Raw genomic sequence first — 26,825 nt, 5'->3', positions numbered from 1 at the left:
TGCATTTTGTTAAAATGAACAGGGGTAGGACTTGTACTGTTAATGGTAGGGCCCTGAGTAATATTGGCGTTAAACGGAGAGAACCTGGGGTTCAGGTACATAATTCATTGAAGTTTATGTCATAGGTGGGCAGGGTGGTTAAGAAGGCATTCAACACACTTGCCTTCATTGCTCAGACCAGTGAATATAGGAGTTGGGACGCCATGGTGAGGTTGTACAGGATGTCGGTGAGGCCACTTTTGAAGTACTTTATCTCATTCTGGTTGCCCTAGTATAGGAAGGATATTATTAAATTAGAGATGGTTCAGAAAAAATTACCATGATGTTGCCGAGACTGGAAGGTTTAAGTTATAAGGCGAGGCTGGGGTGTTTTTGCTGGAGCAGAGGAAGTTGAGGGGTGACCTTACAAAAGGTCTTTTCCATAGGGTGGGGGAATTCAAAACTAGGGTGTATATTTTTAAGGTGAGAGGAGAAAGATTTAGAAGGGACCTGACGGGCAAAACATTCACACAGATGGTGGCTCATATATCAAATGAACTCCCAGAGGAAGTGATAGATGCAGATCCAGTTACAACATCTAAAAGACTTTTGAACAGGTGCATGAATAGGAAAGGTTCAGAGGGATATGGGGCAAACGCAGACAAGTAGGACGAATTTAGTTTGGGAAATTGCCCGGCATGTAGATGTTGGACTGAAGGATCTCTTCACATTCTGTGTGTATCAATCAAACTGCGAGAGGAACTGGTGGAGGCTGGTACAATTACAACATTTAAAGGGCCTGTGGATAGATATATGAATCGGAAGGGTTTAGAGGAATGTGGGCCAAGTGCTGTCAAACGGGACTCGATTAGTTTAAGATATCTGGTCAGTATGGACAAGTTGGACCGAAGGGTCTGTTTCTGTGCTGTACATCTGTATGTATATACTGTATGACCTTGACAAAGGCAGTCAGCAATGGCAAGAAATGTTGGCCTTGCCAGGGATGTGCGCACCCCTTGGACAAATACGGAATAAATTACACAGAGCACCACACGGCTGAGAAGATCTTGTGTTATTGAAGCAGTGTGAATTCTCTAAATTTCGATCAGTCATCAGCCCTTAAAAGAATTTGGCTTTACTGCAGCAAATGATTTTTACCCTCAACAATAGCACACTGTGTTATCATGCCTATGCACTAGCCTAATTCCTGCTGAATCAGGAACCACATATTGTGTTTCAATAAAACATCTTAAATTGCACTACCAGGTTATGATTGAGATGGTAAACTCCCGTGTGCTAAGTAAGGTCGGCCCAAGCATTGTACTGGTACATGGCTGCAATTATCATCTCAAGCCAACAGGGGGAGGTAGGATCCTGCTAATGAGTATGAGAAGCTGTTGGATTTTACCTTCAGTGAAAACTGAAAAGAGGAATTGCCTGAAAAGTACTGAGTGGGGACACCTGCTTTATTTTTCACCAACTACCTCTCCTCGACTCTGCCTCTCTGGCGTGTGCATTTCTGTGAAGTTAGACTTCACATCAGAATCAGCTGCAGTGTACAGTATACATTCCCGAAAAGCTTTTTGATAAAATCACAAAGCAAAATAGCCTGGAACTGATGCTGTGTTTTACCCCTGTGTGGAAATTCAGTGCATTAAACTATTTCCCAGCTTGTCAAATGGAGAGATTTTAAGCTCTTTTATGTTGAATGGATTAACCCACTCACACAACGAGACATCCAAAGAACCACTGAGTTGTCCGGTCTGCATTGGATAGACAGTGAATTTGAATTCACTGCTGCAACAGCCACTCTGCAGGAGCAGGCTAACTGCTGAGCTCGTACATTTCACAACGAGGCATGATAACCACATCTTCTGCACTCAGCAGGCGGATTTAATGAAACTGTTCACTTACAGACACTACATGCCGTTTCACCTGACATCCAACCCTACTCCACTGCACCAGAAAGAAATTGTGAAGCTAGCGTTGAGCGGTCTTCAGAAGAAGTCATCTTCAACTCGAGATGCGCAACTCACCTGCTGAGTATTTCCAGCATTTTCAATTCTTGTTTCATGAGTAAGTCCCCTTGTTGTTCTGTCTTGACTTTGATGGTGGACTGAAACCTCACTGAGCTTCCTCATGAGTGCTCCTCCCATCACCCTCACCAGTGGGAGCAAAAAGAATAGCCTGGAGGAAAAGAGCTTTTTCTGCATCAATATGTCCCTCATGATCACAAGATGGATAGTGTCAGTGGTTGGGGGGGGGTTGATGTGGGGTCAGCGGAGGGTTTGAACAGAGAGAGAGATGAAGGGGATTCAGTTTTTATCAATCTCGAACCAAGTATATCGTAGGTGCAAAAGGATACTTCCTTACTGTGTTGGAAGAGTGATTGTAGATTCAGAAAATACTTATTATATGTACATTTCTTGTTGCCACCGAAAGGCAGCCAACATCATCAAAGGCCCCTCCTACCCCAGTCATAATCTCTTCAACCTCTTCCACCAGGCAGAAGATACAAAAGTTTGAATACACATATCAATACATTCAAGAACAGCTCCTTCCCCGCTGTTAATAGACATCTCACATTTCAAATGAAATATCGATCTTGCTTTTTGTACGCTTTCTTTGGAGCCGCAGCCTTGTATTCCTTACTCTATTCGATCACCCTCTGATCGATGTGTCTTTGTATGTTATGATCTGCTGTACTGCATGCAAAACAAAAGTTTTCACTGCACTTTGGTACATGTGACAATAATAAATCAAATCAAACATGTTGGGAGGCTGCCACCTTCGCTCCAAGCTCACTGACATGGCAAACATAATCCACTGTGTTGAACATTCAAAGATGTTCTTTAAACAATAAATCTCCTCATCTGTTTCTAGGCACTTGAGTTTCCTCACTCAGTGGTTGAATCTTTACAACTGTCCACCCTACAGGGCTGTGGAAGCTCAGTTATTGAATCTGTTTGGACAGAGGTCAATAGATATCAACATACTAAAAACATGAAAGGTTATGGGATAGTGCACAAGAATGGAGTTGGGTGTGGAAGATCAGCCATGATCTCACTGAATGGAATAGCCAGCTGTAACAGCTGAATGACCTATTCCTGCTCCTAGATATTATGCTGTTCTGTTCTATTATTTCATTAACAGCACCTCAATGTATCTATGAATGCAAGAGTTAAGGTAATTCAGGCGCTGATGTCCAATTATTCTGTTCAAGGTCTGTGTTCTCATTAACGGGTGACTTTCGTCCCATGTTCTTGTGTCCTTTTGCAATTTTCCAGCAATTGTATGGCAGCTGTTGCCTGCATTCCCGACTCTTTCAAGATTCACAGAATCACAGATTCCCTGCAGTGTGGAAGCAGGTCATTTGGCCCATTGAGTCCACACCAATCCACCCACACCCACCCTATACCCGTAACCCCACATTTCCCACCTAGCTAATTCATCCGGCGTGCACATCCCTGGGCACGATGGCCAATCCATCTAATCCACGCTCCCATCCACCAAAAGGTCATCCCTCATCTCTGCGATCACAGGTCTGACTGAGGGGTCGTGACCATTTCCAAGTCTTGAGAACAGGGTCAATGCAGTACAACTTTGGAAAGCTACAGCCGATGGGCTCTGTGGGATCAGGATTCTCGTCTTTAGGCAGGGCCTGGGACAGCAGAGGAGGAGGAGTCCAGTGCACACACAGGGTTTTTGAGATGGATGAGGTCAATACACACACAGGTCTATGGAAAGGCATATAGGCTGGGCCTTAAACTTTATGCATGCGTGGACAAGCAAAACAGTCAAGCAGTATGCAAAAGTGAGGGAGACGTTGAGGGTCAAGGCTCATTTATGACTTGCAGAGTGAGCCAGCTGCCTCAGATCAGAGGGGAAGGCACACAGAGGAGCAATGTGAAAAGCAAGGAAAATTACCCACTGTTACTAAGGTCGGAGGCAGGCAAGTGTAACTTTTTCAAAAGGGGGGAACTTAATCAATATTTAAGCAATTAAATTCAAAAATGGTCATGAAAGTGCAAATTCACTCAGATATTCCAAGTGGTTTTATCATATTATAATTTAAAAGGGAGTCTTTGATTACTGATCCATTTAGAGGCAGTCTTCAGCAATCAGTTTGAGCAGCACTTCACTAATATATTTGCAGTGGTAATTCTTATGGGAAATTGAGGCCATTGATTCCCTTTCAATTTTGACCTCTTTGTCTACAAGGTCTTAGCCCCCGAGAGCATGCACCATGAGGAAAGTGAGAAATATTTTCTGCATCATAGCAGTTGTTGATCCCTATAATCACTGCTTTAAAACCTGCAATCAGTTTTTCAGCCACATGACTGCCATGTTCTCACACACAATAAGCCACCAGAGACTCCCTCACAGGTCCTGGGATCTGTTGAATTGCAATCTTGGAATCAGGAAATGCCTTATGCAGGCTCAATTGTCATTCAAGACCTGGCCCTTGTTTTTTGATGCACTGTAACAGTTGTGGACATCCCTGTGTGAACCAAAGGACTTGAATTTCTGTTCCATGTTTCAAGGCTAAAAGGGGTCCATTAATCATGGGCACAGTCCACTTTGCAAATCCCACTGATGACCATTGTTGTTTCAGTGCGGGGTGAGAAGTGGTTATATTTTATTTGTGCAGCCTTTTGGCAACACTCACTGCTCCAGAGGACAGTGGAGGGACCTAAAACTGAAAATAATTAATTGGAATTGTAAAGTGTACATGAACCATTCTTTGAGCCGAGACTGCCACCTACATTGTTCATGAAAAGCCTTGATGCAACTCATTTTTTTAGTGACTGATGTTAATATAGGAATAGGGCATTTCCATTCACAAAGTAATTTCATTGAGCCTCCAAACTGACAGAAATAAAGCAGTATAAATAAGACTATACAAAATATTACTTCCTATAATTCAGAAGAGTCACAATTTGAATGAATGAAAATCCATTTAAAAGGATCATTTGAATATCAAAATAATTAACCAGATAAAGTAGTGAAAATCAGGCATGGTATAGAGTGGATGAACAGATCATCCCCTTTCCAACAGTGGGCCTGGTTCAATGATCTCTGGCACCTGGGATAATTGAAATGTGGCTAGATGTTACATTGGCTGTCCTCCATCTTTCCTTGCGGTGCACCTTTTTCTGGTCTTTTCCCCCTGTTGGCAAACAAGCCACATGCCTGACCCCCCAGCTCCTGGAGATAACTTATAAATGAGAAGGGGACGACCAACAGGGAATACAAAACATGCACATGAGTAAATAACATGCACACCACGCAGATTACTACAAGCAACTATATTGTCACTAAATTTATCTTACTCTATTTCGATGAACTAATTCTTTCTCTCCCTCAAACTCTCCTTCACACCTACCTCAGCATTCTATTCCTTTCATATCTCCTGCTCTCCATCTTTATCTCATGAATCACTCGCTGACGGTTGTTTATGTATCCCTTTAACTGCAACTGGACATTAAAGCAGCCTTAAATAAAAGAGGCAAAAAGAAATGGTTTAAATAAGAGTTTAGTGAAATCCAAAACTAAATGTCACAAATTTAATGCAACGCAATCCAAAAAGATTGCCTCAAAGATGCTGGTGGAATGCTTGACAAACCATCCACCAATCTTTGATCACTACAATGCTTTGCAGTGATAAATATCTCAAGAGGAAATGGAAAAAAAATGACAGCTTGGTGGGGGTGGGGGGTGGGGGGAGGCTAATAGCACAGTTCAGATGAAACAGCTGGTGTAAGTATTCGCAAGGAACTAAGAGGAGAACTTTCGAGGAGGGAGGGAAGATTGTGGTATTTCAGGAAGGACAGAGGTGGAAGAATCATCTACAAGAGTGGAGTTAGGGAGAGCAGCAGACCCTCATCAATGTAATCAAGTTCTTTGCTGAACTCTACAATGAGTGAGCAAGCCATTCAGTTGGATCGGCTGAAAAAAAAACTCCCTGCCTGACAAGAAGATGGCTCACTGACCCTTCTCAAGGGCAACCGGGGAGCAGAAGCAAATACTGGTTAGTGATGCCCTCATCCTCTGAATGAGAGGAAAAGAATAAGAGACGTTCAGGAGATGCATACACTTGGAAAGAAGGGCCAAATTGGGATGCAGGCAGACACAGAAGAGGGTTGGTAAGCAATGCTGAGAAATGCGAAATCAACACAATGTGGGACAAGAAGTGCTGGGGAGGGGGGGGGGGGGGGGGGGGGGGGGTGAGGGGGGCATAAGGAGGTTTGACAATGGGTTGCGAGATAAGGCTGTAGCACATGTAAATCAAACACACAGCTCAGCATTCTCAGAACAATAACTGTTCACACTTCCAGTTCTATGGTTTTGCTCCTGCAACCATTTTGTCAATCCACACACGATGGAATGGTCCATCAATCAAGACAAGGAGAAAGTTCAAGACCCACAGAAACTTTATGATCATTTGTACACAAATAAAACCACAAGGGACCACCAGTCTGTGAAGTAACCCTTTACATGTGGACTTCAATAGAAATAGGGCTTTGCTGATTGATGAGCAGAATGGAGGCACCAGTAAATAGCTTACAAAATCTGTCAAGAGTTCAGCAGGTATACATACATCAGATGTGTGTGAACAAGACAATATACACAAGGAACCAGAGAGAATGGATGAATTGCTTAAGTATAAGGGTGCAACAATTATTTCAATGATTATTTCAATTGATTAAACCAATTTGAACCAGGGTCGAAGAGGAGACTCTCCTGCTGCTCCGCCACCAGATCACTTAAAATAGATTTACTTCCCTTTTAGACATTTTCAATATCCTTCACAAAAGTAAGGTTTTATAAAGGAAACAGAACAAAGAAACTGCAGTACTTGCAGGGCAAAAACTTCCTGCACAATCATGCTTCACAGTTTAAACAACCCGTCACCAACATTGTAAAAATATGGCATAGCTGTACCAGTGAAGCTCTGCTTCAGAAACAAGAGGCCACAACTGGTTGACCCTGGTTTGGTTTTGTCTGCACAACAGATCAGCATCTACACAAGTTTACACATCCACGTGCACTGGACATCACACACAGACAAGTGATTCACGTTCGGGGTACGGTTACTGCTGAGAGAGGCTGTTTTTTTTGAAGTAGCTGCCAATCTCTCAGACCCCAGTCCCCATCGCCATTCACGCCCAAAGCTGACAGAGTGTAGAGTTCATTCCTTCAGCATTAAAGGGTACATCACAAATTTTCTCGCTCTGTTTGGATTAGTTTGATTGTTGCAGATAGAGAGGACTGCAGTCTGCTAATTCCCTAGCCCAGAAAGGTTGGTGGGGGAGGGCCGGGTGCATTACTAATTGCACAGATGTGCACAATGTGACTGTTCAACAAAATGTGCACTGCTAGTTGTGTGCTTCTAAATAAGGTCTTCAGATCTTACAGAGTCAGTGAGGTGTGTTCTTTTTTATCTTTCAATGAAGAGGATGTTTGACTGAACTAGGAACTTGGAGGTGGGTGGTCAAGTGATGAATTTTTCAGCGGTCCACTCAAAGAGTGTTGGTCACGCGACCTGTTTGAAAACCACTTGTTTCTGAGGTAATTTAACAAGCTTATATCACTGATTACCTCCCTGCTTTACAGCACCAGAGAATCACTTGCTTATAAATGGATTACTGCCCTTGCTTAATAAAATAACTTCATGGAGACCGACATCCCATCAACAGATCACTCTTTATTTACACATGGAGAATCCTTGACACCGATCCAGCTCCCACAGAGCCAGCTCTCAGAGTGAACAGAATCCCTAACACTCCTGTTTATATCTGTCAGTCAGGGCTCCCTGATTGGACCAGGTTAATAGCCCCAATTGGGGAACTCAGATTCTGTGAGGTCCACCCGGCTGACCTTGTTACAGTCACTACACTTAACTCACAGTCACCAGGGCAACAATTGATGTTTCAGTACCAGTGCAGTCAACAGTAACCAAGAACTCAAAATACTGCTTATTGACAACGGCTTGCTCTCTTCACTGCCACAGGGCGAGGCTGAAAGGTTGCTTTCGATAAACAGCAGTATGCAATCATTTAAGTTGGGAAATTCCTCAGAGCTTTAGAGGATTTCGGATGCACCTCTGAAGTAACAGCGGGATGTAGCGGGGTGTAATTCCAGGGATTTTCCAGTCAAACTATGAATGCTTTTTTTTTGTAGCCAATCAACAAACTGTTGATTAAATTGGTCTGATAAATTATAATTGGTGCACCCTTGTTCAAAGTATTTACAAGTAAATTTCTATTTACATACACATCCAAAGATCTGGACAGTAAACCATATTTCATTTCCTGAGAAATCTTTCCGATATTGTGACTGAGCTGAACTTGCTCAGGGGTGAGCTGAACCCGCTCAGGGGTGAGCTGGACCCAGAGTCCTCCTGGAATAATGGCAAGGGGTTCTGATTCATCCACCGTAGTTGTAGTCTGATTCATCACCGTCGCCTTCAGCTGTCATTGAGGCAGGACACTGGATCCTGCCTATTTCCTCGAGAGCACTGGCCAGAGAGTCAAGGTCTCTGTCATTTTGATGCTGTGCCTCCCATATGTCCAAGATTGTACCAGCGGGGCTGCTTTTAACTGCAAAGTAACTCAGGTTCCTACAAAGCAAGAATAAAAAGTAAGACCACACTGAGAAGAATTGAGCATTTCCACAGCCTGATGACACCAGTCACTGCACACATCCTAACTGGCCACTTGCCTGCAATTTCTAGGACAATTTTAACTATTGTTGAGAACGAGGAGAAATGGACAGTGGATGCTTGCTTCCAATTTCTCTCATTCTGTTGTACTATCCAAAACAAAATTAATACTTAAGGTCTCTTCAGAAATCTCACATATGAGGGAACTGAGATCCCTACAATCTGTCACATTACACAAAAATTGATAGCAATGACCTTTGCTTAATGATCCTACCTTTCTATGGCATACACACATATTTTTAATCAGACTACCCAGACACATTGTGATACACCAATGGGGCAGTTGGAACTTGAATGTGGACTCTTGGCCCAGAGGTAGGGACATTGTCACTGCACTACAGAAGAACTCATTTCATGGTATATGCTGGGACTAAGTACATTCGGCTGCTGGCTAGGGCATGATCAAGGTGGACAATGATGCCTCCATACTAGAAAGGCCTGCCAGAGTTTAATATCTCGGTTGAAAAAGAGCTGGAATTTGACAGATCAGGTGATGCTGTGTGGCCAGATATTGTTGCAACACTGCAAACGGTTTGGTGCAACCTTCTTTAGTTGCCAGGCGGTAAAAGCATGTCAATTCACATGACCAGAGAGACAGTGCACACTCGGGTTCTTAAAATGCTCCACCCAAGGTCATTCTACACCAGTAGCTGACAGCAGTAAAACCTAGGCCTTTGTGAGTGCCTTTCTTTGATGGACTTATCTGGGTCCTGGCATGCTGTGATATGGCTGCTGTAAACAGACTTCGTCATGACACTCTGAATACTTCGCTCTTTTTACAGGCAAGATTAAGCAAACTTGACCTCAATGAAAACCAATGAAAACCTTTGGAAAGGAGACAAATCACTAATTCACTGGTTAATTTGCTTTGGTTCGACTCACCTGTCTATGTGGAGTTTTTGTGCTAAGAGCCGCCAGTCTTTGCCCGAAGCACTGGGAACATCAAAGGTGGTACAGATCTTCTGTCTGATGGAATATGGGATTTTAAATGCTTTGGGACCTGCTAACGTGGCCACATCACTTGCTGCTTGTGCACAGAAGTGAACAGCTTCTCTCTCATCCTGTAAGAGCAGATAGGGTACATTTAAAGTTCATCTCCAAGTCCAAGGAACTGTCAAATTATGATTAAGACAACTTTTAAACTGACTGCAAAGTTTTCCCACAGGAAACCTGGAGGCTATTCCCTCTCTCAATGTGACTCCAGAAATAGGGTGCAGGACCACCTTCATGGTAATGTATTCTTTGAGAAATGCATAAAGCGTTCATTAAGACCTCAAACAATCCTTCCAAATAAAGTAAGTACAGGTGACTGAAAGAGATGTTGGAAATGCCGTCTTGTACCAAATTTGTCTCATGTCCCTCTAGCCAGAACCACTTCCAATCAGCTCATAGATACACACTAGTTGCAATGAGGTTGACAGGATACTCTGCTTTCATTCATGCATTCTTGGTTCCAAATCTCACAAGAATATCTCATTCCAATAAATTCTCAAGCCATGTCCTAATAATTACTGAAAGATTTAAGCATTAAGCTGATGCAAAAGAGATTGGAGAATGTCGAGCATTTTAAAAATTATTTCCAATTGTGCTTATGAAGGCTCCTCAAAGGAAGGAAGAAAAAAATCAATTTGATCCCTTCTAAAAATGCTCCAGGAGATATGTCTCACAGAGACTTTCTATTGTTTTTAACTACTGATGATTATTAGACTTCGGCAGCACATTTCATGATGAAGAGACTGTGCAGATGGCAACATCAAAGCTTGTCTCCTTGTGGAACTCCAGTCAAGTGAGAGGGAAGTGTTTACGCTTCTTCAATTCGGATTATGGCAACAATCAATGACATCTGTATAAACTCCCCCCAAGGAAGGTCACAAAGAAGGCACATTGTTACAGAAACGAGTGGAGTTTCTCTTGAGAAAGGAATGTTGGTGAATCCAAGAGTTTTCTGCAATCCTGACGACAAATGTTCTTTTCTCAGTATGTTGGCTGTCCGGGACATGGTTCCCCAGGGAAACGTGTCCATCCCATCATGATTCTTGAAGAGTACAGTCTCATTGTCGATTTGACACTGGATCAGAGATCCATAGATTTGGAATAGTAATTTAGTAATGTGAATTTAAATGACAATTTTAGAACTCACGTTGAGTGGGAAATAAAATCTCGAAATAACAACACACATAAAATTGGATTGCTCAACATTTGTTTACCATGAAACTGTAATTGATCCATTCTGCTCCCAGTATGGTTGATTCGGAACCATCCTCTGAAGTAACTCTTTTGTATCAGCAATGGGAGACTCGGGATTAGTTATAACTTGCATTTAAATGTCACCTTTTATGTAGGAGAACATCCCAAGATGTACAACAGTGTGATGAAAAAGTAATGCGACACCAAGCCATTTAAGGAGATATTAACATTTTGAGTTAATGATCCTTTGTGACAAATGCAAGATTTTATAAGGTTGTTATGTTTTGGAACTGTGTCATTAAATTAGGGGACAATAGTTGAATGCGAGCGATCACATGACCTGTTTTGAATTCTCTCGGTAGTGTGGTTGATTAAAACGTTAGGTGGGAGGGATCTATGGTTGATAAGTAACAAAATGGAATATATACCTACAAATAATGCCCCAAGCGGCTGTGCTGATGTTGGATTAACTCTTTCCAGCTGACAATGAGGTGCAAAGAATGTCAGAATTTGGGAATGGTTACACTTTAAACTGTCGATTTAATTCCAAATAAAATGGAGTTGGGGACAGGGTTCTGGAGGATAACTAATTCACACATCCCTGCAGATACAAGACTTATGAGATTCGTGTTGGCATAAACTGGGGAAATGTACACAGCAAGCCATTGCAAAATAACCTTGTGAACTTCCCTTTTTATAAGGGTGGCACAGTGGCCAGCACTGCTGTCTCACAGTGCCTGGGACCCAGGTTTGATTCCAGCCTTGAGTGACTGTCTGTGTAGAGTTTGCATGTTCTCTCCATGTCTCTATGTGGGTTTCCTCTGGGTGCTCTGGCTTTCTCACACAGTCCAAAGATATGCAGGTTAAATGGATTGGCATGTGCAGGCTAGATGGGTTAGTCATTAATGTGAGGATAGTGTGGGACGTTTTTTAAGAGGATCAGTGCACTCTTAATGGGCTGAATGGCCTCTATCTGCACTGTAGAGATTCTATGATTCAGTGAATGTCACAGACAGGCTTAGTGTGAAGGAATCCAAGAGAAAGAAAGCTTTTTCTGAGTCCTGTGTTCAGTTCTGGTCACCCTGTAATCACAGTGTTATTATTAAACTGGAGAGGATTCAGAAGAGACTCACTGGGATGTTGCTGGGAATGGAGGCTTTGAGTTATAAGAATAGGCTGGATACTTTGAGTTTTTATTTTCCACTGGAGCATGGGGGGGGGGGGAGGGGGGGTCAGATAAATAAGGTGAATGGCAAGTGTGTTTTCCCTTGGGTGAGGATTTCAAGTCGAGAGGGCATATTTTCAAGGTGAGAGAAGAAAGATTTTAACAAGACATGGTGGCAATTTATTCGCACAGAGGGTGGTTCGTGTGTGGAATGAACTTCCAAAGGAAGCGGTAGATACGGGTGCAGTTACACTGTTTGAAAGACATTCAGATCAGTACATAAATAAAACATGTTTGTTGGGAGATGGACCATGCACAGGCAGGTGGGATTAGTTTAGTTTGGGATTATAGTTGGCATGGACTGGTTGGACCGAAGGGTCTGTTTCCATGCTGTGTGACTCTCTGACTCTATGAGAGAAAGAAAGCAGCAGCAAGAGTTCATTATTCACCACACAAAATATAAGTGGGAGGCCTCAAGGTTGGAAGTTGGAAGTTTCACATACATTTGGCTTGAGGGAGGAATTTCAACACAATACACATTGTGCAAGTCCATTCAGTAATTATAAATTACCTGGCTGGGAAAGGCAAAAGGAGCTCAGTATCATTGGAGAACAAAGCGTCCACTTAATGTACAGATTAAAGAATAACTATAAAGGGAGATTTTCAGGTATTTTACACGTTAAGCAGGGGATTTCTTTTTTCCTGCTGAATATCAACTCTGTTTCTCTCCAAACGTGCTACCTGACATACTAAGTACTTGGAGAATTCTCTGTTGTTATTTCAGGGTTCCATCATGCTATTTCCACTGGAATGTCGGAGGCTGAATGGTACCCTTGTAGAAGTTTATAAAATCAAGAGGGGCATGAATAAGCTAAATAAACAAGGTCTTTATGCCAGTGTTGGGGAGTCCAAAACTAGAAGGCAAAAGTGAGAGCGAAAAGATTTAAAAGGGACCTGAGGGGTAACGTTTTCATGCAGAAAGTGGTGCATGTATGGAATGAGCTGATAGAGGAGGAGGTGGAGACTGGTACAATTACAACATTTAAAAGGGATCCAGAAGGGCTTATGATTTGGAAGGATTTACAGTGATATGGGCTAAATGCTGGCAAATGGGACTAGATTAATTTGGGATGTTATGAAGATGTAGGGGTAATATACCTTTAAGAGAGTTGAAAAGCTAGCAAGGACTTAGAGATGCACAGAGAGTCCGGAACAGGGTAACAATGTGACATTTGGTCAAACAGCTAAGAGCTATGTTTCTAGAATACAATAACAAATTTTGATTTGGCCAATCAGTTCAAATTATGCCCCAAGTTACCAAAATCCAATCAAGTTGAATTTAGTATTTTGATAATGTTAAAACCAATGAAATGATCTGATGTTTTGGGGTATAAATATCAGACATTCTGAACAGTTACCCAGTGCAGCAAAGAGCAGCCAGCACCAACAACTGGAGAGGCTGCTTGCTGAAAGATCTGCTCGCTTAAAGGTACCTTTATCCATCAAAGAGCTGGGAAGCAGAGAAGAGAAGACAGAGGAAAACCTACAGAGGATATTCGGCAAAGCTGGCTGGTTTTGAAATGTGATTCTATTTTTTGTAAATCGTAATCAGGATTTTTTTATCGGACCAGTATTACAGAGGGGAAGGTAATAGATAGGTTTAGAGAAAGGAGTTGTAAATAGTTGCCAGCTAATTATTCTCTGTTAGATTTTTTAAAAAGTTGTTAATTTTTACTTTAAATAGTGACTCTTGAGATAGTTCTTTGCCTCTCGAATTTTAACAGATTACAGCACAGGGTGAATCTTTTCTGTGTTGCTCATTTAAATTAGCAGAGGGGTTTACCCCGTGTTGTAACCAGGATATCTAGTCAGTATGGACGAGTTGAACTGAAGTCTGTTTCTGTGCTGTACATCTTTATGACTCTATCAGAAGCATCTTAGATTTGGTTTGGAAACATTGACACAGATGACAGAAAGATTAGTCCATATGATAGGTTTCAAAATATACGTAAGGGGAGGGACAGAGAGAGAGAGGCAGACAGCCTTAGGGAGGTCAGTCTGGAACCTTGGGCCTGGACAGCTGAATGCAATGGCACTATTATGGATTACCTAAAATTGGAAATGACTACAAGGCCGGAATTGGAGTTCCACAGTGATCTCGGAGAAATAGCAGCTGGAAGAAATCAGGGAGACAGGGATGGGTTGGGGTGGAGAAATTTGAAATTGAGGGAGGAAGAGGATTTTAAAACTGAGGAGCCAATGAGAAGTCAGTGAACATGAGATGATGGGTTATCTGGACTTGCTCTAAGTTCAAAATGACATGACACCAGGTTATAGTCCAACAGGTTTATTTGAAATCATAAGCTTTCAGAGCAGTGCTCCAGGTGGTCACCTGGCGAAGCGGCAGTGCTCCAAAAGCTTGTGATTTCAAGTAAGCCTGATGGACGATAAGCTGGTGTCGTGTGACTTCTGACTTTGTCCAAGCCAATCCAACACTGGCATCTCCACATCATTGCTGCAAGTTCCGATGACTGACTCCAGAAATTTGGATAAGCTGAAGTTTATGAAAAGTAGGAATGCCGGTCAGGAGAGCATCAAAATACTTCAACCATAGAAACATAAAAATAGGTGCAGGAGAACACCATTCATCCCTTCGAGCTGTTCCCCTGTTTATTATGATCACGGCTGATCATCCAACTCTGGAATCCTTCTGGAGATAAAATGCATTAGGATATCAGCAGAGTGGCACAGTGGGTTGGTGGTTAGCAGAGCTGCCTCGGGTTTGATTCCACCCTCAGGCGGCTGTCTGAGTGGAGTTTGCACATTCTCCCCTTGTCTATCCAGGTGCTCTGGTTTCCTCCCACAGTCCAAAGTTGTGCAGGTGAGGTTGAGTAGCCATGAGAAATGCAGAGTTACAGGGGTGGGGTGGGTCGCTCTTTGAAGGATCCGTGTGTGAGTTCCAGAACTAAAAGATTAGAAGGCATTTCAGATCTGGGCTTTGGTCATCTGTTGGGGTGGCTCAGTGGTTAGCACTGCTGCCTCACAGCACCAAGGACCCGGGTTTGATTCCAGCCTCGGGCGACTATCTGTATGGAGTTTGAACATTGTCCTGTGTCTGTGTGGGTTTCCTCTAGGTGCTCCGGTTTCCTCCCACAATCCAGACATGCAGGTTAGGTGAATTAGCCATGCTAAATTGCCCATATTGTTCAGGGATGTATAGGCTAGATGCATTAGTCAGGGGAAATGTCGAGTAATATGGGAGTGGGAGTAAGAATGGGAGTAGTCTGGGTGGGATACTCTTCGGAGGGTCGGTGTGGACTTGTTGGGCCAAATAGCCTGTTTCCACATTGTAGGGATTCTATGATATATAGTCTGAGATAGAGCAGAAACAAGTGACATTACGGAACTGGAAGTAGACAATTTTGTTGCTGGGTAGATATGTGGTTGGTCTTACCAGCAATACCCACATCCTGTTAATAAAGTTTATGAAAGATCATTTATAATGCATCAGTTTGGAAAACACTAATTGTGGAATGTGTATTCTGATAAAATGGTCATTAAGTACAGCTGAGGATTGCCTATATATTGGTGAGTGTGTGGCTGAAGGAGGCTATATTGTAAAGAGCTGAGCTTCATTTAACCACTGGACACACATCATCCTCTGCAAATGGAAAATTTTCACAGAGCATCTGGATCTATGTTAGCAGAAATATATGACACTGCAGAACCTGAGTTAATCCATATGCAAGTCTGATCGAATCTGTCAGGCAGCTCCTGTCAAGGTCGAAGGGAAGGGTCACAATGCAGAATCAGTGTAGCTGAGATTCAGAAGAATTAGTCATCATGTACTTGATCTCATGCACAATCACAACTGGGACTATTTCACCTTGTGAGCAAAGGATCTGAAATTGTGGACTCCTTCACAACATGCTTTGTAATAAAAAACAAAGTAAAACCTGCAAGAACTTCTTGTAAGGAATATGAAAAAGTATATCTCGCCCTGAAATAAAAATGCATATTTCATAGAATGGTACAGCACAGGAAGTGGGCCATTCAGCCCATCATGCCTGTGGCAGGTTGTTTAAAAGACCTTTACAATGAACCCCAATTCCCTGTCCTCACACCATCATCCTGCAAGATCTTTCCTTTCAAGGACTGATACAAACTCATTTTGGAAGTTATTGTTGTGTCTGTTTCCACCACATTTTCAGGTAGCGTGTTCCAGGCTGCACCGTGAAGTGACACTCCTCCTCATGCCTCTGGGCTCCTGCATCAATTATCTTCCATCTGTATCCTCAAGCTTTCGACGCTTCAGCCGCTGAAAACATTTTCTCCTTGTTTACCCTTCCAAAAACCCTTTGAGAATACGAACAACTCCTCATCTGTTCACATGAATTCTCCAGCGAACTGAACTCCTTCATCCTTGGCACCAGGTACAATGATAGCAAACATTCTCTGTGACCTTTCCAAGGTTGTAGCATGCTGATAGCTAAAGCTGTATGCATTGCACCAGGGTAGACTTTAACCTTGCTGCTGGATATAAAACAATCAAGTTGTGTCTTTCATATAATTAGCAGAAAACCTGCAACACCAATCTTGTGTTGAATGGTTGAAAACCTATACCACAATTTCATTAGGATGTTTCCCTGTACCATGTAACTTTGAATGGTATTAACTTAAAGTAGGGACAGAGTCCGGGAAAGATTTTTTCCTTTACAGATTGAATTGGGAGCGGCCACACTCAACAGTGGAAGCCAGCTGGGCTTGAAATTGGCTCAAGAGCCAAAGCTTCAAGGCTGGAAGTTGTCTCCTCAGGAGGTACCTGGTAGAAAGGTCAGAGCATGATGGATCAGACAGATAACAAATCAAGACAAACTGTCAACCTAAGGAGACGTATCTTCTCTGCCTGACAGGTTTGTTTAAAATCACGACAGACATCGGCCCAGGAAATATGAAAGAATTGACCCCAGTGGTTGTAGGATTGATTAGGAGAGAACACAGATTTTAGACAACTGGCAGAAGCACCAGAGGTGACAGGTGAAAAAAGCTGATGCAATAAAGGATTAGGATTTCTATTCTGCTGCTTGTCACAGTCGTTGAGACCAATTCGATTGTAACTGTCAATGGAGTGACAAATAAGTATTTAAGAGAGAAAAGTAGCAGGGAGTAAGGCTGGCGATTATCTTTGAAAGTAATTTGATGGGTCAACAGGCCTCCATCTCCATTGCACTGATAGTGAGTGTGTTAAAATTCACCTAGTGAATCCAAGTTGTTGTGGCAACATGCACTTTAGTTTGTACTTTGTCACCTGGAGCTATGGGTGGTGATGGTTGAGGTGCCAGCTTCTTTCCTTCATGCAGTCGACCAGGAGTTGCTCCCCTTTCTACTGCCAGTCAATCGCTTTTGTTGAAAGGATTTGCAGGTTGATGCTGAGCCCACGTGGCCTTGTAATGAACTCAGTTTCCTTCGTCGTCAGGTTTCAGGGCCTCGGACTCGAATCTGGAACATTTGGCCCTGAAGTACAGTAAGCTACACCTTGAATCACTGGCACCTTCGCAGGACTACTTCTGTAACTTGGCTACCACAATGAATCAAGTCCAACCTGAAATCTATGCTCACTGGAAAAATGTTGTTATGAAGTTTACCTCAAAGATGGAGGTGCTGAGGTGAAAGATCTGCTCATCGCCTTTCAGCTGCCGGATGCAGATCTTGCAGGAGAAGTGTGTGGTAGCTGAGTTGAATCTTTCCACTCTAAAGGCACACGGCAGGGGCTGCTGGTTCCTGCACCAGATATGGGAAAAGGCAAATTCCTGCTGGAGACAGAAGCCAGAATCAGACTCCCTGAGGAAAATATGTAATACGAAACAAATACATTGACATTAACAAGAGTAGACCAAGTTATTTTTCTTCTGCTGCAGCCCTGGACCTGAAGGATGGGAGAGAATTTAATGACATTGAAGATGACACTACAAGGACACATAGTGAATATATTTTTGATGATCAAATGCCTGAATAACACATCTGAAAGCAAAGTGATGTTGTATTGCCATGAAATGTAACAACCGAGCAAAACAGAGTAATTCACAGTCTCCTTCTGTGGCAAGGCTGGAAACCAGATTCTGGATTAGTGGTGCTGGAAGAGCACAGCAGTTCAGGCAGCATCCGAGGAGCAGTAAAATCGACGTTTCGGGCAAAAGCCTTTCTGGAGACAGTGAGGACTGCAGATGCTGAAGAGTTAGAGTCGATAAGGTGTGGCACTGGAAAAAGCACAGCAGGTCAGACAGCATCCCAGGAGCAGGAGAGTCGATGTTTAGGGCAGGACCCTTCATCAGTCCTGATGAAGGACCCTGCCTGAAATGTTGACTGTCCTGGTCATCGGATGCTGCCTGAACAGCTGTGCTTTTCCAGTGCCACACTTTATTGACTCTTCAACGGCACATTCCAAACCCATAACCTCCACCACTGAGAGGGACAATGGCAGTAGATGCATGGGATCACCCCCGCTTGCAAGTTTCTGTTCAAGCCATTCACTATCCTCATCGTCGTTCCTCCATGGCCGCTGGGTCAAAATCCTGAACTCCCATCCTATTTGCACTGTGGGTACGTGTACACCTCCCAAACTGTAGCAATTCAAGAAGGTAGCTCATCACTACCCTGTTAAGGGCAATTAGGGATTTGCAATAAATGCTGGCCTAACCAGCACTGCTCACATTCCATGAACAAATACTAACAAATGGAAATGTAGAGTGGCTTCGAGTTTAATTCTGTGGAAACTATCAGACAAGAGTTTAAAGAGTCAACTGACAATTGGCGGTTGGAAGATTACATTTAAATAAAGATCCAGACTTATCCTTATTTGTGGAGAGAATCTTCAAAAGAATTTGGTTAATGGACAAAAAAATGGCAGCTAAACTCAGAACATTTTGTGATACACAAATCAGTTGCTGGGGACAATATCTGTCTCCTCACACATAAAAACATAAAAGTTAGGATCAGAAGTAGACCACTTAGCCAGTCAAGTCCCCTCTCCATGCAAAAACATAGTTGATCAAATGGCGATCCAAACTTCAAGTTTTCATCTCTCTCCTTAAGTCCTGACTGCCTTGTCAAGCAACATTTTGCCTAAGTCAGACTTGAGTACAATCCAATAACAGAACTTCCAAAACTCTCTGTGGAAGAGAATTCTGCACACGAACAATCCTTTGAAAGAAGAAGTTCCTCCTTGTCTTCATCTTACATTGAAGAGCCCTTACTTTGAAATTGTGCCCCCTATATTTCTCCATTACTCCATGAGCATTCCCCTCAAGCTGCTAACAAACCACTTTAATGATAGAAATGTCAACCCAGTCGTGGAGCTCCAAAGCATGTGAAGCTCCACGAAAGCCTTCCAGGAAAATAAGTTCCCCCAAAATTGATCGACAAGACTGTGCGAATCATAAACGTCCTCACTGTCGGCAAAATGTTGTATACATTAGTCTGTAAAGTTGTTTATAATTTTTTTAGAGAGAGCCATGGATTCACCTCGCCCTTCCTCCACGTCACAGTTCCATCCCATTCACCCACCACTCCGGTGCTCGTTGTCCTTCATGAGCTGTTGCTCAAACAATGTAAAATTCTCAACCCAATTTTCAATTCTCCCCTCCAGCCTTACAACCTTCCAGAATATCTGGACTTATCTAGCTTTGGGCTTTAGAAGAATCTCTTATTTTATTGGGGGAACATGCCTTCACTGCTTCTGCTTCGGTCTTGAAATATAAACTGTCAAACTTATCTAACTCTCTCTAATACTCTCTTCCTTTAGTATGCTCTGAAGGACCTACCTCTCGCATCAAGCTTTTAGTTCTCTGCTCTAATATTGACTTTTCTGACAACGCTCTTGTGTTATTCCTCCAGATATTTCATTATGCTAAGAGCACTAGATAAACATGAGCAATTATTTGAGACTCCTTGTAGTCAGAAATTATCCCGATACCCTCAACCTATAATATTTATTAAAGATCAGTAGTATTTGTGGAGATAAGCTACAAAAGAATTAGGTTGCATGGACAAAAAAGGCAGCTGAATGTTGAAAATTTTGTGACACACAAATTGGATGCTGGGTGGCACGGTGGCTCAGTGGTTAGCAGTGTTGCCTTACAGTGCCAGGGAACCAGGGTCGATTCCACTCATGGGCAACCGTCTGTGTGGAGTTTGCACATTCTCCCTGAGTCTTCCTGGGTCTCTGCCAGGTACTCTGGTTTCCTCCCACAGTCCAACGACGTTAGGTAGACTGGCCATGATAAATTGCCCATAGTGTTCAGAGATGTGTGTGTTTGAAATGGGAAATGCAAGGTGTCAGGAATAGGGTAGGAGGATGAGCCTGGGTGGGATGTCCTTTAGAGGGGTTATGTGGACTCGTTGCTTTCACATTGTATGGATTTTATGCAACATCAAATATTTATGCTTACTGAGTACAGTGGTAATTCTGTGGCTTTGCTGAACCACACTACACGCAGCCTGGATGTCCCATTTGAGTATGTACTTCTGAGCCCGTTATCCACTATATACACAAGATTACCAACTCCTACCTCCACAGCAGCACCTCGGTCCCTTCCCGCCAAATGAACATACATATAAAACTATGAATCAAGAGCAGGAGTGGGATATTAAGCCCCTTCAGACTGCTGTGCCTCAGCTGATATGATTTTGGACCTAACTGCACTCCAATATTCACTCACTATACCATCTGAAACCTTTACCAATCAAGAGTCTCTCTTAGACAGCTTCAAACATATTCAATGACACTGCCTCCACTGCTGTCGTATGAAGAAACTTCCACAGACTGGGAACTCCCAGGGAAAAAAAAAATCTCCTTATCACTCTCTTAAAGGGAAACCCCTCCATTTGTAACCTGTTTCCTCTCATTTTAGCATCTCTCATTCAGGAAAACAATCTCTCAGCATCCACCCTGTCAACTCCCTCAGATTCTTATATGCTTTTATACGAACACCTCCCATTATTCAAAACTCCAAAGGATGCAGTCTCAAACTGTCAACCTTTCCTCCTAAGACAAGCCTTTTTTCCGAGGAATTCATCAAGTGAACTTTCTCCGAGCTGCTTCTAAAACTGTTTCTCACATACAGTAACTCCTGACATCTTGATTATATAGTCATAAAATCATACCAACACAGAAATAGACCTTTCAGTCCAACCAATCCATATCGACGATAATTCCAAACTAAACTAAATCCCATCTGCCTGCACTTGGCTCATATCCCTCTAAATGCTTCTTAAACATGTACCTATCTAAATGTCTTTTAAACATTGTAACTGTACCTGCATCCATGACTTCCTCTGGAAGTTCATTCCACACATACGGACCACTCTCGGTGCACATAGATTGTCCCTCGTGCCTTTTTTAACTTTCTCCTCTCACCTTAGAAGATATGATACCTAGTCTTGAAATCCACCTTTTCTATACCCCTCATTATTCTACAAACCTTTATCAGGTTACCCCCTTCAACCTCCTACGCTCCAGTGAAAAATGTCCGAGCCTACCCAGCCTCTCCGTAGCACCCAAACCCTCCATTCCTGACAACAACCTGGCAAATCTATTCTGAACCCTCTCCAGTTTAATAATATCCTTCCAAAACAGTTTGATATCTCCTGAGTTGCTTCAACTCCTCCTTGCAGGAGCAAGTCCCACATTCTCATCATTCTGAGTACATTGAAAATTTGGATAATTATAGACACTGAATTGCAAAAACATGTCATTCATTAATAAAGCCATTGCACCTGCTCTTGCAAAGAAGTCTTAGCCGAAAGGTACTGACAATTGCCACTGTTACGATTGGGATGTAAGCGGACTACCATTACAGAGCTAACAACATAAATTAATAATTGTGTCTATTGGTAGTATTTAAATTTGTGATGTGAAATATTCAAATAAGGTAATTTTTACATAATTTTTAAAAAATACATCAGCAATTTACAAAGCTCATGCATTCACCAGAATGAATAAATCAATTTTATGTATAATTACATTTCCCAACACTCAAAATGAGATAAAAATTAATGGGTTTACATGGAATATTAATATCAGCCTTGGTTCACCAGACAGCACTGTTGGCTTTCAGGAAGCCAACAGATTTGAACATCGAAAGATGTGGGTTGAAGCTCCATTCTGAAGACCCGAGCTCAAAATCAAGGCTGATACTTTTTGTGCAGTACTGAGGGGATGCTATGCTGCAGATGTTGCTGTCTTTCATGTGAGACAGGAAACCAAGACTTATTTTGCCCTCTTGTGTGTATCTTTCCTCTTATTTTATTCTTCTCCACTGCAACTTCTGAATGGGACAACATTGGCTTGACAACTGGAGTTCACAGACCCTCAGAGAAGCAGTGCGGCAGCACAGCTGAGAGGGAATGTTACCTTTGCCACGAACTAAAGAGGAGCAGGGGAGTTTTCCCAGACCACCACCACCACTGAAGTAACATCTCCACTCACTTATTCCATTGCACTGGTGGGCCAATGCTCTGCACAAATTAATTTGCATGTTTGAAAGATTGGCTTGCATCAGTGTCATCGCTTTCGCAGCCTCAGGACATCTCAGAGCAGTGTGCAGACCATTAAATGTTTTTGATGTTCAAATCTGTTCTATTGTGAGAAATGTGATGTTTTTCTACAACAGTTTCAAAGACACTTAGTTACTGTAAGGATCGTGAAAGGTGGAAAATAGGTGCAAATTGCTTCTTTACAAACAGAAAAGGTGATAGCTTTGTACGTGTTTCAGATTTGTTTGGATGAAGCAAGATTGCCAGAATGTCAATGAAGCAATGAAACAAAGCAAGAATTCATCCTGAGTGTTTCAGAACAGGAGGCATTCAAGTGTTGCTTGATATCTGCAGAATTCGATATTCAGTTTCATTGCAGTCAATAGAATTCCACTCTCAACCCAATACTTTTGGTACCACCAAAATCATATCAACTACAACTGTGAATGCTTGGCATGCAGTGTTATAGGAGAAAGTGAGGACTGCAGATGCTGGAGATCAGAGCTCCTCCCACCCTGCCCTCTGTAAAAACGCCATCCCATATTCCCAATTCCTTCGTCTCCACTGCATCTGCTCCCAGGAGGATCAGTTCCAATACCGTACAACCCAGATGGCCTCCTTCTTCAAAGACCGCAATTTCCCCCCAGACGTGGTCGACGATGCCCTCCACCGCATCTCCTGCACTTACCGCTCCTCCGCCCTTGAGCCCCGCCCCTCCAACCGTCACCAGGACAGAACCCCACTGGTCCTCACCTACCACCCCACCTACCTCCATATACAGCGTATCATCCGCCGTCATTTCCGCCACCTCCAAACGGACCCCACCACCAAGGATATATTTCCCTCCCCTCCCCATTAGCATTCCGAAAAGACCACTCCCTCCGTGACTCCCTCGTCAGGTCCACACCCCCCACCAACCCAACCTCCACTCCCGGCACCTTCCCCTGCGACAGCAAGAAATGCAAAACTTGTGCCCACACCTCCACCCTTACTTCCTCTAAGGCCCAAAGGGATACTTCCATATCCACCACAAATTCACCTGCACCTCCACACACATCATTTATTGCATCCGCTGCACCCGATGTGGCCTCCTCTATATTGGGGAGACAGGCCGCCTACTTGCGGAACGTTTCAGAGAACACCTCTGGGATACCCAGACCAACCAACCCAACCATCCCGTGGCTCAACACTTCAACTCCCCCTCCCACTCCACCAAGGACATGCAGGTCCTTGGACTCCTCCATCGCCAGACCATACCAACACGACGGTTAGAGGAAGAGCTCCTCATCTTCCGCCTGGGAACCCTCCAACCACAAGGGATGAACTCTGATTTCTCCAGTTTCCTCATTTCCCCTCCCCCCCCACCTTGTCTCAGTCAAATCCCTCGAACTCAGCACCGCCTTCCGAACCTGCAATCTTCTTCCTGACCTCTCCGCCCCCACCCCCACTCCGGTCTATCACCCTCACCTTGACCTCCTTCCACCTATCGCATTTCCAATGCCCCTCCCCCAAGTCCCTCCTCCCTACCTTTTATCTTAGCCTGCTGGACACACTTTCCTCATTCCTGAAGAGAGGCTTATGCCCGAAACGTCGATTCTCCTGCTCCTTGGATGCTGCCTGACCTGCTGCGCTTTTCCAGCAACACATTTTCTGCATGCATTGTTATACCATTATTGCTTCACTGTTAAGACTTTTGCAAGTCCTGAAAGTGAAAAATCATTCCTGATGTCCATTGTTTATTGTTTTAAACCACCAATCCAACTTCCTCTTCACCACAACTGATGGTAGATTTTATTTATAATGTTAACAATGTGACTTGAACTCAACCACTGAGGATTAGCTTGAACTGCATTCATTGGAGTTTAGCAGAATGGGAGATGATCTATAGAAGCATATAAGAACCTTAAGGCGATTGACAGAGACATGAAGAAGGCGTTTGGCATGCTTGCTATTAATTGGTCAGTGCACTGAGTATCAAAGAAGGGAAGTCATGTTGCAGCCGTACAGGACTTTCGTGAGGCCACTTTTGGAATAGTGCGTTCACTTCTATGGTTCTCCCTGCCATGGGAAAGATGTTGTTGAACTTGAAAGGATACAGAAAAGACTTACAAGGATGTTGCTCGGATTGGAGTGTTTGAGCTACAGGGAACAGCTGAATGGGTGGCACGGTAGCACAGCAGTTAGCAATGCTGCCTCACAGTGCCAGAGACCAGGGTTCAATTCCCATCTCAGGGGACTGCCTGTGTGGAGTTTGCACATTCTCCCCCTGTCTGTGTGGGTTTCTTCCGGTGCTCTGGTTTCCTCCCACAGTCCGAAAATGTGCAGATTAGGTGAATTGGCCATGCTAAATTGCCCTTAGTGTTAGGTAAAGGGGTAAATGTAGGGGAATGGGTCTGGGTGGGTTGCTCTTCAGAGGGTCGGTGTGGACTTGTTGGGCGCCAAAGGGCCTGTTTCCACACTGTAAGTAATCTAATCAGAATGGGGCTTTTTTTCCCTGGAGTGTTGCAGGCTGAAGGGTGACCTTACAGAAGTCTATAAAATTATGAGTGGCATGGATAGGGTCAACATCCAAGGTCATTTTCCCAGTGCTGGGGAGCCCAAACTGGATGGCATAAGTTCACAGTGAGGGGGAAAAGATTTAAAATGGACCTGAGAGGCAACCTTTTCACACAGAGGATGGTGCGTCTTTGGAATGAGCTGCCAGAGGAAATGGTGGATGCTGGTTCAATTTTCACACTTAAAAGGCATCAAGGCAGGTACATGAATAGGAAGGGTTTGGAGGGGTATGGGCTAAATGCTAGCAAATGGCACTCAGTCAGTTTCGGATGCCTGGTTAGCATGAATGAGTTGGACTGAAGAGTCTGTTTTCATGCTGTATATCACTATGACTCTGTGAGGTTGTTTCCCCTTGTAGGAGAGTGGAGAACCATACAGCTTAACCTCAGAGAAAGAGGGATCACCCATTTAATATTGAGATAAGGAGGATCTTCTTCCCTCAGAAGGCAGTGCATCTGAGGAATTCTTTACCACAGAAGGATGTAGAGGCTGTGTTGTTCAGTTCATTCAAGATTGAGATAGACAGATTTTTAATCAGTAATGGAATCAAGTTAGGGAAAAGGCAAGAAGGTGCAGTTGAGGGCTATCAGATCAGGCCAATGTCATTAAATGGTGGAACAGACTTGATGGTCCGTATTTTCTACTTCCTCTCTCACATCATATGATTAGGGTCTTCTTTGGATAATTATTTCCATTATCCCTGTGCCACTAAAATGCGTGTTTTTGCTTTGGCAGCTTGCGCACCCACAAATAGATATGAGCTTAAGAACAAAATCTCTTGCCACTCACTTCCCAGCTCCTTCAGCCGACACTGATCGCTGTACACACTCCATCTATCACTCGCTCATAACGCAGAACCCCAAAACTGGTGTCATAGCTAATTTTTTGTGGGTAAGCCTTCATCCGTCTGCCACTTCTGGGATAAGACACGCAATGCAACACGCACAAAATGAATCATAATTACCTGAAAAACAGTCAGTGGTTTGATTCTCCACAGGAACTGGGGTACGTCAAGCACGGAAACTTGAAGGCCGTATGAGTTTGCTTTGAAGTGTAAAGTTCTGGGCTCGTCCAATAGATGTCCACCCTGGTTTCTCTCCTCACACATCACTTCCTGGTAATGGAAGAGCACAGCAATTAATGCCTGCCATTGAAGATCAAATTCTTTGTCTTCTCAGGGTAAACCTAAAGCCATATAACCTTGTGCAAGAGTATAAATTTCTCAAGTGGAAATCAGTTTGGCTTATACATTAGGAAGATTTGCATTTCGATACTGCCTGTTCACATGTGCCAGAGACACTCCAAAGTCCCTACAGATCCTTTGCAAGTGTTTCAAAATGCCTTACTTCTGCAATCCTGAGATTAGGTGCCCAATGTGTCCGTGCTTCCATTCCAAAAGGAATTGTAAAAAAATCAAACTCTTCAAACAGACTCTTCATCATTATTGTGTAACTTGACAACAATTCAAACAGTCTTTTCCTCCCTGATGTCTCCCATGTTTTACAACCAATGAACTAAAGTAAGCACATAAAACTGAACAAAAAAAAACCCCACAATCAGAAAAGATTTACAAGGATGTTGCCAGGGTTGGAGGGTTTGAGCTCCAGGGAGAGGCTAAATAGGCTGTGGCTGTTTTCCTTTCAGCGTCGGAGGCTAAGGGGTGACCTCATAGAGGTTTAT

At 43.2% G+C, this 26,825-nt stretch overlaps 1 protein-coding gene across 2 annotated transcripts in view; it reads right to left on the bottom strand.

Annotated features, from left to right (window-relative positions):
* Nucleotides 1-7,934: 7,934 nt before the first annotated feature.
* LOC122543063 (netrin receptor UNC5D-like) overlaps nt 7,935-26,825 on the bottom strand; it is a 455,690-nt gene continuing 436,799 nt past the window's right edge. Inside the window, exons 14-17 of one of the 2 annotated variants that reach the window (XM_043681271.2) lie at nt 26,110-26,259; nt 17,702-17,869; nt 9,587-9,765; nt 7,935-8,602 (exon numbers count right to left, since the gene is read on the bottom strand). In XM_043681271.2, the coding sequence (XP_043537206.1) occupies nt 8,410-8,602; nt 9,587-9,765; nt 17,702-17,869; nt 26,110-26,259 (690 nt within the window). In that variant the 3' untranslated portion in view covers nt 7,935-8,409. The remainder of the gene's footprint in view (nt 8,603-9,586; nt 9,766-17,701; nt 17,870-26,109; nt 26,260-26,825) is intronic. The other variant, XM_043681272.2, reaches the window with a different exon arrangement.

This window comes from Chiloscyllium plagiosum, unplaced genomic scaffold (assembly GCF_037043375.1).
Source record: "Chiloscyllium plagiosum isolate Xiang-an unplaced genomic scaffold, Cpla_swu_hap1 HiC_scaffold_48, whole genome shotgun sequence".
Classification (NCBI taxonomy): domain Eukaryota; kingdom Metazoa; phylum Chordata; class Chondrichthyes; order Orectolobiformes; family Hemiscylliidae; genus Chiloscyllium; species Chiloscyllium plagiosum.
This window is presented reverse-complemented; position numbering and strand designations above follow the sequence as displayed.